Consider the following 12,126-nt stretch of genomic DNA (forward strand, 5'->3'; position numbering starts at 1 on the left):
AACTGCTCTGGAAAATGTTAACCCGCTCTCTCTGCTATGCCGGTGACGTAAACACCTTCCTATCCAGTGTCTGATGCTGTGTGATGTTCAGTTTTCATATTAGCCTCAATGCTAAACTGAGGCAGCAGCACAGAGCAGCATCCAGTCCACTGGTAGTAGTTCTAGTAGCGTGGGAGGAACCATTGTGCAGCACATCAAGGACACAATCTATGAGACATCACATATAAAGTGGGGCTGAAGTTATGTCCTGGATCAACTCCCCACAGAGGAGGATGTGTCATCACTTGTCAAGAGGGGAAGTAAAGGTAAAGTCACCAATTATGGGAGCAAATTTGAAAAAAGCAAAGAGGCCTATTCCTTCACATTAGATGAGTCACTGCCGGTGGTTGGATTTATACAGAAAACAACGGAGAAGGCTGCTTGGACTTAACAGTAACAGTACAGGCAGCAATGCTAACATGTGTTCTTTGGCATGTTGCCGCGCTAATATGCAAACAAGCCGGCCTGGTTGCAAACCTCTGAGTTAACGCCAACACCTCAGTTTATTCATTACTGTCTGATTCCGCAGTTTGCAAAACAAACGAGCCGATCGGCGATTTTAAAGCGGGATTAAGAACTGGCTCATCTTCCTGTGCCAGATTCAGAAAAACGGCGACAAGCATGAAGGAGATGGATGCAGCTACACAGCAGCTCTTGAAGCGCCATATTTACCTGATCAACATGACAAAGGTTAAGCGTGTCAGCTGACAATGATGTCACTGCTAATTGGTTTGGGCAAAATAACATGCTAACATTTACCTGTTGTTAGCATGTTAGCACACAATGTTAACACTGATCTTAACCTACAGCCGAGGCTGATGGGAATAATACTATTTGAAGCCATCGTCACCACTCACCGGATCCTTCTGAGCGCCCGTCACTGCCTATGAGCGGCACCGTGATGGCTGCCGTGGCCACGCCGTCAGTGGGCATGGTGGTGTAGACGACAGGCAGCGACTGCACCACCACGGGGATGGTCTGGAGCTGGCCCACCTTGCTGGGCATGCTGACTGAGGGGATTGTGTGGATGACGTGGAGGATCTGCTGACCTCCGGCACCCTGAGTGGCCAAGATGGAGCCCGGAGAGAGGACCTAGAGGGGGGGCGAGAGGAGGGGAAAGTGATCAGTTTAACCCTCCTGAGCACACAGCAGCTTCGAGGAACACTGGAGGAGGTGGGAGCTCGTGGGTACCATGGAGCCTATCGATTGTACTGCAGAGGGGACCGGTGTGGCCGACAGGCTGGGTTGGGTCACGGCACCGCTGGGCGCAGGGTTGACCGTGGCGCTCGACGTCGAAGCGGGAAGCGAAGAGGAGCGAGGCTTGTTGAGCGACAGGTCAACGGGTTCGGTCTGGTCCTCGGCGGGGCACGGCGGGGGCGAAGACGGCTCTGTCTTGTAAACCTGCGGCTCCGTCTTCACCTTCAGGTCTGTCGGCTGCGAGCAGTCGTCACCTACATCTGCCTGCTGGAGAGGACGGAAAATAAAAGGCCATTAGAAAGACGGAAACATCTTACAGATTCAGGATGCGTCAGGATAGAAAAGCCCCTGAAAGAGCATTTACATCAGGATCCTCTGAACCCTGCTGATGAAATCCTTCAGCTGCTCGGTGACATCAGGACACCCAGCTTTCACACACTGACTCCTCAACTTCACAGTCACATCATATCCTCCACTCAGTCTATTCTGTCCTTAAACAACAGCACAGGAATGCTTTCATTGGCAGGCCGATGTACTAATTAGACTGATGTAATCACAGTGAAGTGGAGCGTGCCAAAAAATACCAACATGCTGCGTTATTGTTTGAAAAGCCAGCAGGAGACACACAAACCACCAAAACTGAAACAATTTCATTATTTTTCTCTTCTGCAGCAAGACTGAGCTGGAGACACACCGCCACGGCAGCAAAGGCTGTAAACAAATATTCATATGTATTATGGAGGCACAGAGGAGGAGGAAGTCATTTCAGATGTCCGGCGTTGAAGGAAGGAGGAGGCCCCACTCTTTTTCTGCACAGACAGTGCACCGTCAGTCTTTAGGAAATCTAGCTCTTTAGATAAAAAAGAGCCTGTGTACGTCAAAAAGTTAACCACAACTTTTTGTGCAAAACATTAGTTCACAGAGTTCAGTTGTGCTGCTGCTGACTGCCAGGGAAAGATAAAGATGGCACTTTTTCTGATGAAACTTTCAGCGGTTCACATCCAGATTCTGGGTCAACGCTGGAAGAATTCAGCAACTACAGCTCAGTCTTTTTTTAAGGATTATAAAAACAAAGAATGTTGAATTTCCCAAAGCTATGATTTGCCTCACGATGACTGGATTTTGTCCATAACTGCTGCAGAGCCTCATGGGTATTGTAGTATTTAGGGAGTACTTTATGGAGCAGTCTACACTGACGCCTGCACCTGGACCAAAAAGATGTGTTTCATACCTTGATTTTTAGAGCCATCAGGCACAGAAAGACAATTAAAACTGATGTATGAAATTGATCATATTACTAAATTATCCATGAGCTCTGAGGAATATTAAGGACATCTATTAAAAAACTTCCAGCAAAGAAAAACACTTGTGAAACCAGATCAGCCCTGTGCAGACTGCCTATCTTTCAAGGTGTGACCACATTTTTCAAACCTGTAAGACTGACTGTGTTCCTTTGAGGAACCGCTTCATCCAGCATCAGTGCTTTCATGTATCTTGCGTCAGGCTTTTTCATGTTACGCCCTAGTTTTCCAAACCTCCTCAGGGGATCGGAGCACCCCATCCGCCTCTACAGCCACCCAGGGCTCAGCTGCCATGTAGCTGGAGAGCGCGGGGAACAATGGCTGCTGTGTGGGACACCGGGGGGAGGTGGAGGAGAATGCGAGGGATGGGGAGAGAGAAGGGCTGGACGGGTATAGAGAGAGGCTGGTACTGACTGTGAGAGAGAGAGTAAAGAAAAAAGGAGAAATGGAGTGAGAAAGGGAGCAGCAGCGAGCTTCCAGTCCAGGACGTGGCCTCCTTCCAGTTCAGCTGAGCACAGCTTGGCTCTGGGTGAGGAGGAGAGGGTGGAGACGCCGCTACGCCCTTTTATCGGGTCACACAGTTCAGCTGGAGGCTGGGCTGTGTGACGGTGGACGAAGGCGCTGACAGAAAGGTTGATAAACATCCTCCCGCAGTCAGCTTTCATTACATATGCAAATAAGCACTTTTAAAGGAGTGTGCTGACAGTTTTGCATATCTCGGTGCATTACAGGTCGCTACACGTCACATGCAGCACACGTACAGCCATTTTTGGCATTCCAGGCAACCACTGCTTTCTTCCTCACTCTAAGAAAATTTGACTTGGCTTGTAATAAGAAATCCAGTCAGTGAACATTTTTTAGTTCATTATTCTGACAGGTAACGCAGCCATGAGGAGGAATCAATAGTCTCCTTGATGGTGCGTCCAAGAACACCCTGAACTGAGCTCCCAGCGTGACGCTCATCCTCTCTGCTCCAACTGAACTCGTGACAAAAACGGATAGAACGTGCACAGAGGCTGGCTGAGGAAAGGAGGAATTTAAGGAGGAGAGGAAAGGAAAGGAAAGCCAGTGAGAGGAGATGAGGGAGGAGAGAGAAACTGGGGGGATCAGCAACCGAAAGGAAGCAGGGCCCTAACGTGATTATAGACGGCCTGGAAAAAGAGAAAAAAGAAAACCTGAAAAGAAAATGAAGTGTGGAAGAAGTGAGGGAGTGGATGAGGCAGAGGAGAGAGAGGAAGAGGCGAGAGAGGAACAGAGTGGGTGGGAAAGGCCTTGCGTTGCCATGGAAACTGGGAGCTATCAGCTGACTCCATGTTTTCCACTCGTTCCCCCACCCACCACCCGACTCCCTTCCCTTCCCCTCCCGGTCCGTTCGTCTTTCCATCACTTCGCCCCCACCTCTTCCTCCCTTTATTTTCTTTCTCTCCCTCGCTCTCTCCATCACGACCACACCCCTTTCACCTTTCCCTCCCACACCCCCGCCTCTCCCTCCAGCATCTCTCGCTCTCCACATCAACCACACCCTCGTTTCTTCCCACCTCACCCTCTCATCGCTCGCTGGCTTCATTCCCACCCACTCACTCTCGTATTGCTCCGTTACCCCCCCCCCTTTTTCCCGGTCGCTCAGATTAAACCCACAACTCTTTAGAAAATCCCCCAAAAGAGGAGGCTGAGAAAGAAAGAAATGAAAAGAGAAACCTCGCCGGACTCCTGCGAGCTCTGTGATCTGAGATACAGGACGGGGAGGAAAAAATAAGCCTGAAAAAGCAACTTTCTGATACGAGGGCCGAGCGATTAGCTTAAAAATGAGGATATATGGCAGCTCGTTAGCCAGCGGAAAGAGGCAAACTCCTCTTGACACAATACTCAGCTGATTCTGTGTGCTTCACATTTTGGTTTGTCTGCCCATCAGAACACCTGAGTCTTTAATGTGAAGGCAGTGAGTTAAAACTGAGGCCACGCTGTTCAGATAAAAGTGTTTGCTGTCCAAGAGTCAAAGGTTTTCCATCCATTTCTGCATTTTTAAGTTCTTTTCGATGAACATTTAAACGGCCAAACAATGAAAACACACTCAAATCTTCTCTGCTACACGTGTGCAGATCACTTCAGCCAGCAGCCACATGAAAACAGGCTTTCATCCACTGAAGATCCAGTTTTTTATAGTGAATATCAGACATTTGGCTTATGAGAAACACAGTCGTTGAATGGGAATTCAAGGTTAAAACTGTGAGCATAGACCATGTTTTTACCCAAGAAGAATAAATTATAAGGATTAAAGGCGATACAACCTCAGAAATGTGTTGCTTTTCACCACAATGCATCACTTCCAATCCTGATCTGAACACACAGACCCTCTGTGTTGTCTCTGCTTTCACACAAAGGCAAGAAACTGAGCCTCACTTGAAATCTTAACCTTTCACTCGCCCTGAAGTACAGTTTATTTGCATTGTTTGTAAGTCAGGCAGCAGCCATAAAACAACGGTCTCTGAAACAATCGCAGGGATCTTCCAGGGCTGGAACGCGAGTCAAATTAAAACAATAAGCCCAACGTGCCTGAATGCAACACGAAGAAACGGCGTGTTGCAGTGGAGCTCGCCAGACCTCTCCGCTCTCTCCCTGTGCGCTTCTCAGTTCAACTGCTCCACCATAAAATGGGTCACCCAGTCTTCGCCTTGCAGTTAATTCATGTGATCTCTAAGTTGAATGGAGGCGGGTAGCAGCTGCGACTGTGAGAAAGCCGGGCTGAGAGAAAGATGTAATCTGTCCACAGGACTTTGATCATGTTGCGCTCACACCGGGTCTCATATAGTTACAGTAATGAGTGATAATACAGCTCTGCTACCAGTACCCTTATGTGCCCACAGAAGGCTTTTTACATGGTGCAGTTTGTATGATTGTGAGAGAAGCTGCAGCATTTATAATCTGATCAGAGAGACGGCCAGATTTTTTACTCTATCCGTACTGGTTTCTCCTAATTTGAGAAGCACAGCAGACTCACGGCTCTGCGTCACCAGGTGTGTTGGGGTATCTGTCATGTGACTGCGCCGTTTAACAAAGGGTTAACAGGCAGCACCGACGGGCTAATCAACACACCTTTGTCTGCAGCCACATAACTTATTTATGACAGGCTACGCAAGTGGAGCCAACAGCTCCCATACCAAACTCCCATTAAGAAATTACATTTTAATGATACACGGTTTCCATGCAGTGTTACAGTCTGCTCCCTGACAGACTGCTGGTGAACATCATAGCGTCACTTCTTTAGGAAGGTGGCCTTTATCCAAAGCATACAAGCCTCAGTAAGCGGAAGAAAAGATTGACCAATCTTTGCACAAAGCTGCACAGAATGCATCCGCCTCCCTACGGGCCAAACAGTTGGTAATAAATGTGTCAGACTTAGACACAGAGACAGATAACCTTTTAACAAAGCAGGTCTCGCTTGTCACAAATGTCTCTTATCGATCCCAGGAACTTTTGCACAAACTGTAACCGATAAAATAGATTACTTATTACTTCATCTGTGCGAGCCACAGCAGCCAAGTTCAGTTTCAGTTGATAACCTGTTGTTCTGCCTTCCAAAAAGTCCTTCCTGCTCAGGTAGTACTTTCAAAGTAGCTTCCCTGGAACTATTAGTTCAAGTTATTATTGGCCAAACACAAGCTTTGATTACTGCTACACACCCACAGCTTCATTCAGTTGCAAGTATCAAGATTTTCTAGGTAGCCTAGTGAGCGATCAAGAAATCTGGTTATGAACAAAAGCTCGTCACCCTCCGTTCTACCTTTGCACGCCTCATTTCCCACATTCATTCAAACATCACACAGTCAGTCTGATGTTTCTAATCTTCACAAGTTTTCAGCCACTGTGCAAATGCAAACAGTCACTTGGCAAAACTGACTGCTGGTTCTTTGGTGTTTGGTGGAAAAGGGCCAAAAGTTACTGGCCAGATGGTTCCAGGGGGAACCAACGACAGACTCTGTAACACTACACTGCTGCACCTACTGGCCTCATGTGGAGAACATGATCTGGTGAAAAAAAAAAAAGCACACACAGAAAAGGATGGTGCATATAGTCAAAAAAAACAGGCTTTCGGGCGATGTGGGGAAGAAATCAATAGGTCTCAGGGTAGACAAACAATACTGTGACTGTTTGTATGTAAAAGGTGAAGGGAGGACAGACAGGGCTGGACACAGTGGGAGGTGAAGACAGGAGGAAGATGAGAGGATGGAAGTGAGGTGAAAGAAGGGGCACCTTTGGTATTGATTTGCTGGGAGCGTTTGCATCAAAGTCTGTGATGAACACAACTTAACTCAGATTTTTGGGGGGAATAAACAGCGTGTGTGCGTGTACTGAGCGCACTGTGGGCCCGAGGAGGTGGAGCGTGAAGGCTGATCTGGACGATACCATGAAAACAACAGCTGGGGGAGATATAAACCACACAGCCCCGCCCTGCGCACACACACACACACACACACACACACATGCAGCTCCACCCCTTACAGCCTGACCCACCCAGTGAAACACCAACTGCCCACACCCTGCACTCTATCCCTCTCTGCTTCGCCCACCTGTTAGCAGGCTGATCCCAGCGCAGCTCGCTGTGTCTGTTAGCCAGCGCTAACACCGACACCGACTCTCAGCCTCATGTTACCTAATAGGAGTTGCCAGTGTTGATTTCCTGGGTGCTTAGTGACTTGTTGGTCCCAAACGCCCACACCGGACTTCACGACTCCAACCTCAAGCTTTACTAGAGTTTTAATGACAGCTGAGCAGCCGAGTGCACACGAATCTACGCTGCAACTTCCCCAATTAAAACAAAAATCAAATACCGGTTGAGCAAATACCAAAAAATGAGGCAACCTGAGCAGGAAATAAATGCGGAGGAACGGAGGAATCCGATTAAGTGCCTGTACGTCTAATTATGCGTCTGTAGCAAACAACATTGTGTTACTCACTTTTGAATTAATGCTGTGGGTGATTTTAACATACTGTATGTAGGCGTAATTAGCAGACCTTTCCTGAACAGTTGTTTTTAATAAAGATCCAATTAAGAGTGCCATTAGTATTTAACGAGCTTGTCAATGTATAGGTGCTTCATGCAGTCATATTGTAATAAAATGTAAAATATCCTTCCTGTAGACTCTGATTAAAGATAGCATATGTCAGGACATGTGATAGAATTAGCATGTTGTCAGACACCAGGGAGTCGAGCCACAAGTGAAAGTCACATAAATCACCTTTCCCTCTTCCTCACTTACATTATCTCATTTCAGTCTGCCTACACTTCAATGCCCCCCCACCCCCACCCCCACACCCCCCCTGCTTTGAGGACAAAAGAAAAAGCCTTTTTCAGCATTAACGGGCTAAAACCTCCACTGGTGAGACAAACGAGTGAAGAGCGCTACAACAAACAAGCGTGGATGCTAGCTCGTTTTCACTTCTAAATAAATAGTTTACATGACTGGGCTGAACTGGACTTGTTTAAAACCTGTCTGATTGTTTGTGCTGCAACGCCCTTTCCACTCATACACAGTCAGAAGTCTGCCTAGCAGCCTCTCCACTCCTTGGCATCTCTACAGTAAAGATATTAAATAAAGTGTCATCGTACCTGTCAGGAAGACAACACACAGAATCAGGCTGTACACAAGATTTCCCTGCAAGTGAAGATGCAGAAACATAAAGTTGTATTGAACTCTTAGTCTGCTTTATGGCTCAGTTATGGGTTTCCTACGTTTCCCAGCATGCCTCTCTGTGACCTTAGAAGAATGTGCATGAACTTGTTACACCCAGCTGAGGAACACATCGTTCAGGCAGGGCACCTCGCAGCAGTTCACAGGTCAAAACAGTTCAACAAAGCTCGAGGCTCGTCACTCCGGTCCTCAGGTGACACCTCAGAATCACTCACGGATCAACGGCGTACAAACTCAGAGCGCCTCTTTAAAGTCAGTCCTCCAGGAACTGAAGCGTGCCCTCTTTTCAATCGGTTCCCTTTTCAGACGTAATGTCACAGACTAAAAAAAAAAAATCATTCAGTGTTCAAACGACAAGCTTTTCAGGGACTAAGAAAAGCAGCAGCTCAGCGACGTTCTGACAGCGAAGCAAGAAAACAAAACGAATTCATTGAAACTGCAAAAACCAGGGTGGAGAAACATCAACCCGTCTATTCGCCGAGTTCATTTCGAGTCTACTGACTGTGCGTTATTTCAAAATCATCACCTTTACCAATGGAAAAACACAAAAATCTTGGCTCGGTCACGGCAGCCATGAAACTTTCAGCACCACTAACGCTCGTTAAAGACGACAGACGCGCCGCCTGGGCTTAACTCGGGGAAACAGTCTGTTTGTGTTGGACGCAGGTGACTTTATCTCACCACACAGGGCAGGTTTTTTTTTCACTTGGTTCAATGACATCCTATTTTTAGAGCTGACTAGACTGAATGACTTGTTAACGCGGATAGATTTTTGCTGCTGATGCCAGATGTCTTCGTTTAATGGCCGTGAGAAGGGGATGAAAGTGAAACCTGTGCAGAGGAGTTTGGTCCTCTGTGTGAATGAATACATCCATCAGCTGATCCACAGAACCAGCTGCATGTCACTCACAGCAGCTCTGAACAGACACACACAGCCGCATCCACATCCTGTCCCAGTCACAGCTGCTCTTTTTGCTTCCTGGAAGCTCCACTCTGGAGGAAGTGGGCTGCCAACAATGACATCATCATCTTGCACCAGCAGAGGGAGCTGCATCTGTCCACTATCTGCAATGCCCCCCCAAACCAACACACACACACACACACATCAGCTCTCTCCCTGCATCCCAAAATTGTGAATGTGCTGTCCTTTGAATGGACTGAATGCTCAACCATAGACTCCCACACACACACACACACACACACACACACACACACACTGAGTAACACTCATGCTAGCAAAGCCCTCCTGGCAAAAGCACAGCAAATAGGCCTCTAACCTCTCATGTCTCATGCTCTCTCTCACAAACACACACACACACACACACAGGGGGGAGTAATAGAGTGTGTGTACATGTGTGTCTTAGTGTGTGTGTGTGTGTGTGTGTGTGTGTGTGTGTGTGTGTGTGTGTGTTGTGGCCTGTCTTTGTGCATGAGTGCTCCTGTTTGCTGGAGGACAACTGACTTGTTTATGTGCATACATCAGTGACACACACACACATGCACACACACACATACACACACACAGAGGGCCTCATTGTGTGTGTATTTGTGTGTATATGTGAGAGAGAGAGAGAGAGAGAGAGAGAGAGAGAGAAAGAGAGGAGAGGGAGAGAGATTACAGGGCTATTCACTGTGCTGTGCTGGCAGGTATTCAGTATGTTTGTGTGTGTGTGTGTGTGTGTGTGTGTGTGCGTGTGTGTGTGTGTGTGTGTTCGCCTTTGGCTGAAGCAGGGAGTTAGAAAGAGAGAGAGAGACACAGAGGAGGAGGAAGAAGCAGAGAGAGAGAGAGAGAGAGAGAGAGAGAGAGGGGCTGGTCTGGAAAGGTGGAGGAAGAGGAGGAGGGGGGGGAGGGGTCAGGCTACACAGTCTTTTCGGCAACTCCCGCCAGAGCCGCGGTTGCCATGGTGATGGGGCGAGCGGAAGCAGAGCCTCCCTCGACATATCCTATTAGGGTGAGAGAGCGAGAGAGAGAGAGAGAGAGAGAGAGAGAGGACAAAGTGTGAGAGTTTGAGAGAGAAAGTAGAAGAAGAATGACGGCAGGAGGAAAAGAGAAGATGAGATGAAGGTGGCGTCCTGGAAAAAGAGAGGAAGTCGTCTGCATGACATCTGACCTTCTCCTGGCACGCCCGCAAGCACTCGCCAACCAATCGGCACGTCCAATCGTCTCCTCCTCTTCTTCAGTGTTCTTCGTCTCCTTACCGGAGAGCAAACCGGAAGTTGATGGAAAACCAGTCGATTTTCCATCTTTTTTTTTTTGTCTTGTGTGATAATGAACTGACCATCTTTAGGTTTAAGAGCGCTGGTCGGACTGGTCACTTTACAAGTCAAGTGATAAACAATAAACAATAATGAAGATAATAACTAGCTGCAAGCCTGCTGAGGTCACTCAGTGAATTTGTTCTAAAGTCAGTGATTGGCCACACGGACCAGGAGCCAATCATCAGCAAGGAACGGGGTGCAAGGTTTCAAATTAAGAGAGGTGTGCAGAGGAGTCATCATCATCATCATCAATTCAGCTGATTTCCTCATGCTTCTTCTATGTGTTTTGTCCTTCGAGGCCACCGTACACAAACATCTATGCCATTAATTTCTATAACAATCATCATTAAGAGAATGGAGACTGTGTCATTAGGAAAAATTACATAAACAACGGATGTAAAACGATCGTCGTGCCGGCGTTGTTGTTTGTTCACAGCGGCGATGCAGACGAGTCAGAATGAAGGCGATAACGGCGACACAAGTTTCATGTGAGGTGTTTAAGTGTTTGTCGGCTCCCAGAGGATCAAATGCCAGGAGGATCTGCTTCCTGGAGACTTTTATTGGACAGGAAACTCCACTCCCCTCTGTTCGAGGCAGCCACAGAGGTGTGGTCATAGCGCGCACACACACACACACACACACACACACACACACACACACTCTGCTTAATGATCCCTTACGCAATACTACTCCACCCAGCCCCGACCCTTTACTAACCCAAACCATGCCACAACACAACACACACTCATACATACATATACCAGACCCATCCCCCAAACCCTCACTGTGAACATATGATGCTGCTTGTTCTATCAGATCTGTCTAAATCAGCCAATCAGGAGTCAGTTTTCTGACAGCAGGTGGACAGTTTGGCTCTTGCAGGGTGGAATTATCGATCGGTCTCTGCAAACATCGCTCGCCACCCGACGCCTCGGCCTGATGACACACTTTCTGCACATTATCTGTGATTATCCTCAGCAAAATAAATGATCAACTCAGATGATCAATAAAAATGACTGAATCACCAGAAACATGACCACTAACCAACGGAGCAGCGTATGTGTATCTCAGACAGTTCTGATACATAAAATCTTGAGAAAAACAAAAACAAGAGCTAAATGTGTTAAACTCTAATAAAGGTTTCTCTTTGTGTTGCTTGTGTTGTCTGTGGGACTGCTGTCAGCTGCAGACAGGGCGAGGCACGACTGTGTGTTTTCTGCATACTGATAATGATTTCATTGTTTGACATAATTTTGCCAAACACACGTGTGTTAATGTAAATAAAAGAGGCCAAGCATTGAGCCTTGGGGAACTCCACGCCTCATACTGCTTTTAATAACTAGAAAAGAAACAAAGAAGAAGCTTGTCTCGTGTGATCAACTGTACTGAAGCAGAAACTCAACCACCGCAGAGCCAGAGGCGACGTGTAATTGGCTTCTTCACTGGTAAGAGCAGATTTATAACCTGGCGAGAAAAGCATGTTTGTGGAAAAGGTTTGTTGCAAATGAAGACTGACGAGGTGACGTTCAATGACCTTTGGCACAAGCCTGGGCAGGTGTGATGCAACTGTGCCTGCTTCCTTGGTGAGGAGAAGCTCAATGAGCACAAAATAAATAGAACAGAGGAGCCTCGGCTGAACG

The 12,126-nt window shown here is 47.3% G+C and overlaps 1 protein-coding gene across 2 annotated transcripts in view; it reads right to left on the minus strand.

The window, feature by feature from the left end:
- klf8 (Kruppel like factor 8) overlaps positions 1 to 12,126 on the minus strand; it is a 59,808-nt gene that overhangs the window by 13,086 nt on the left and 34,596 nt on the right. Inside the window, exons 3-4 of one of the 2 annotated variants that reach the window (XM_076750198.1) lie at positions 1,231 to 1,500; positions 897 to 1,131 (exon numbers count right to left, since the gene is read on the minus strand). In XM_076750198.1, the coding sequence (XP_076606313.1) occupies positions 897 to 1,131; positions 1,231 to 1,500 (505 nt within the window). Of the gene's footprint in view, positions 1 to 896; positions 1,132 to 1,230; positions 1,504 to 12,126 lie in introns of both variants that reach the window. The other variant, XM_076750197.1, reaches the window with a different exon arrangement.

This window comes from Chaetodon auriga, chromosome 15 (assembly GCF_051107435.1).
Source record: "Chaetodon auriga isolate fChaAug3 chromosome 15, fChaAug3.hap1, whole genome shotgun sequence".
NCBI lineage: Eukaryota > Metazoa > Chordata > Actinopteri > Chaetodontiformes > Chaetodontidae > Chaetodon > Chaetodon auriga.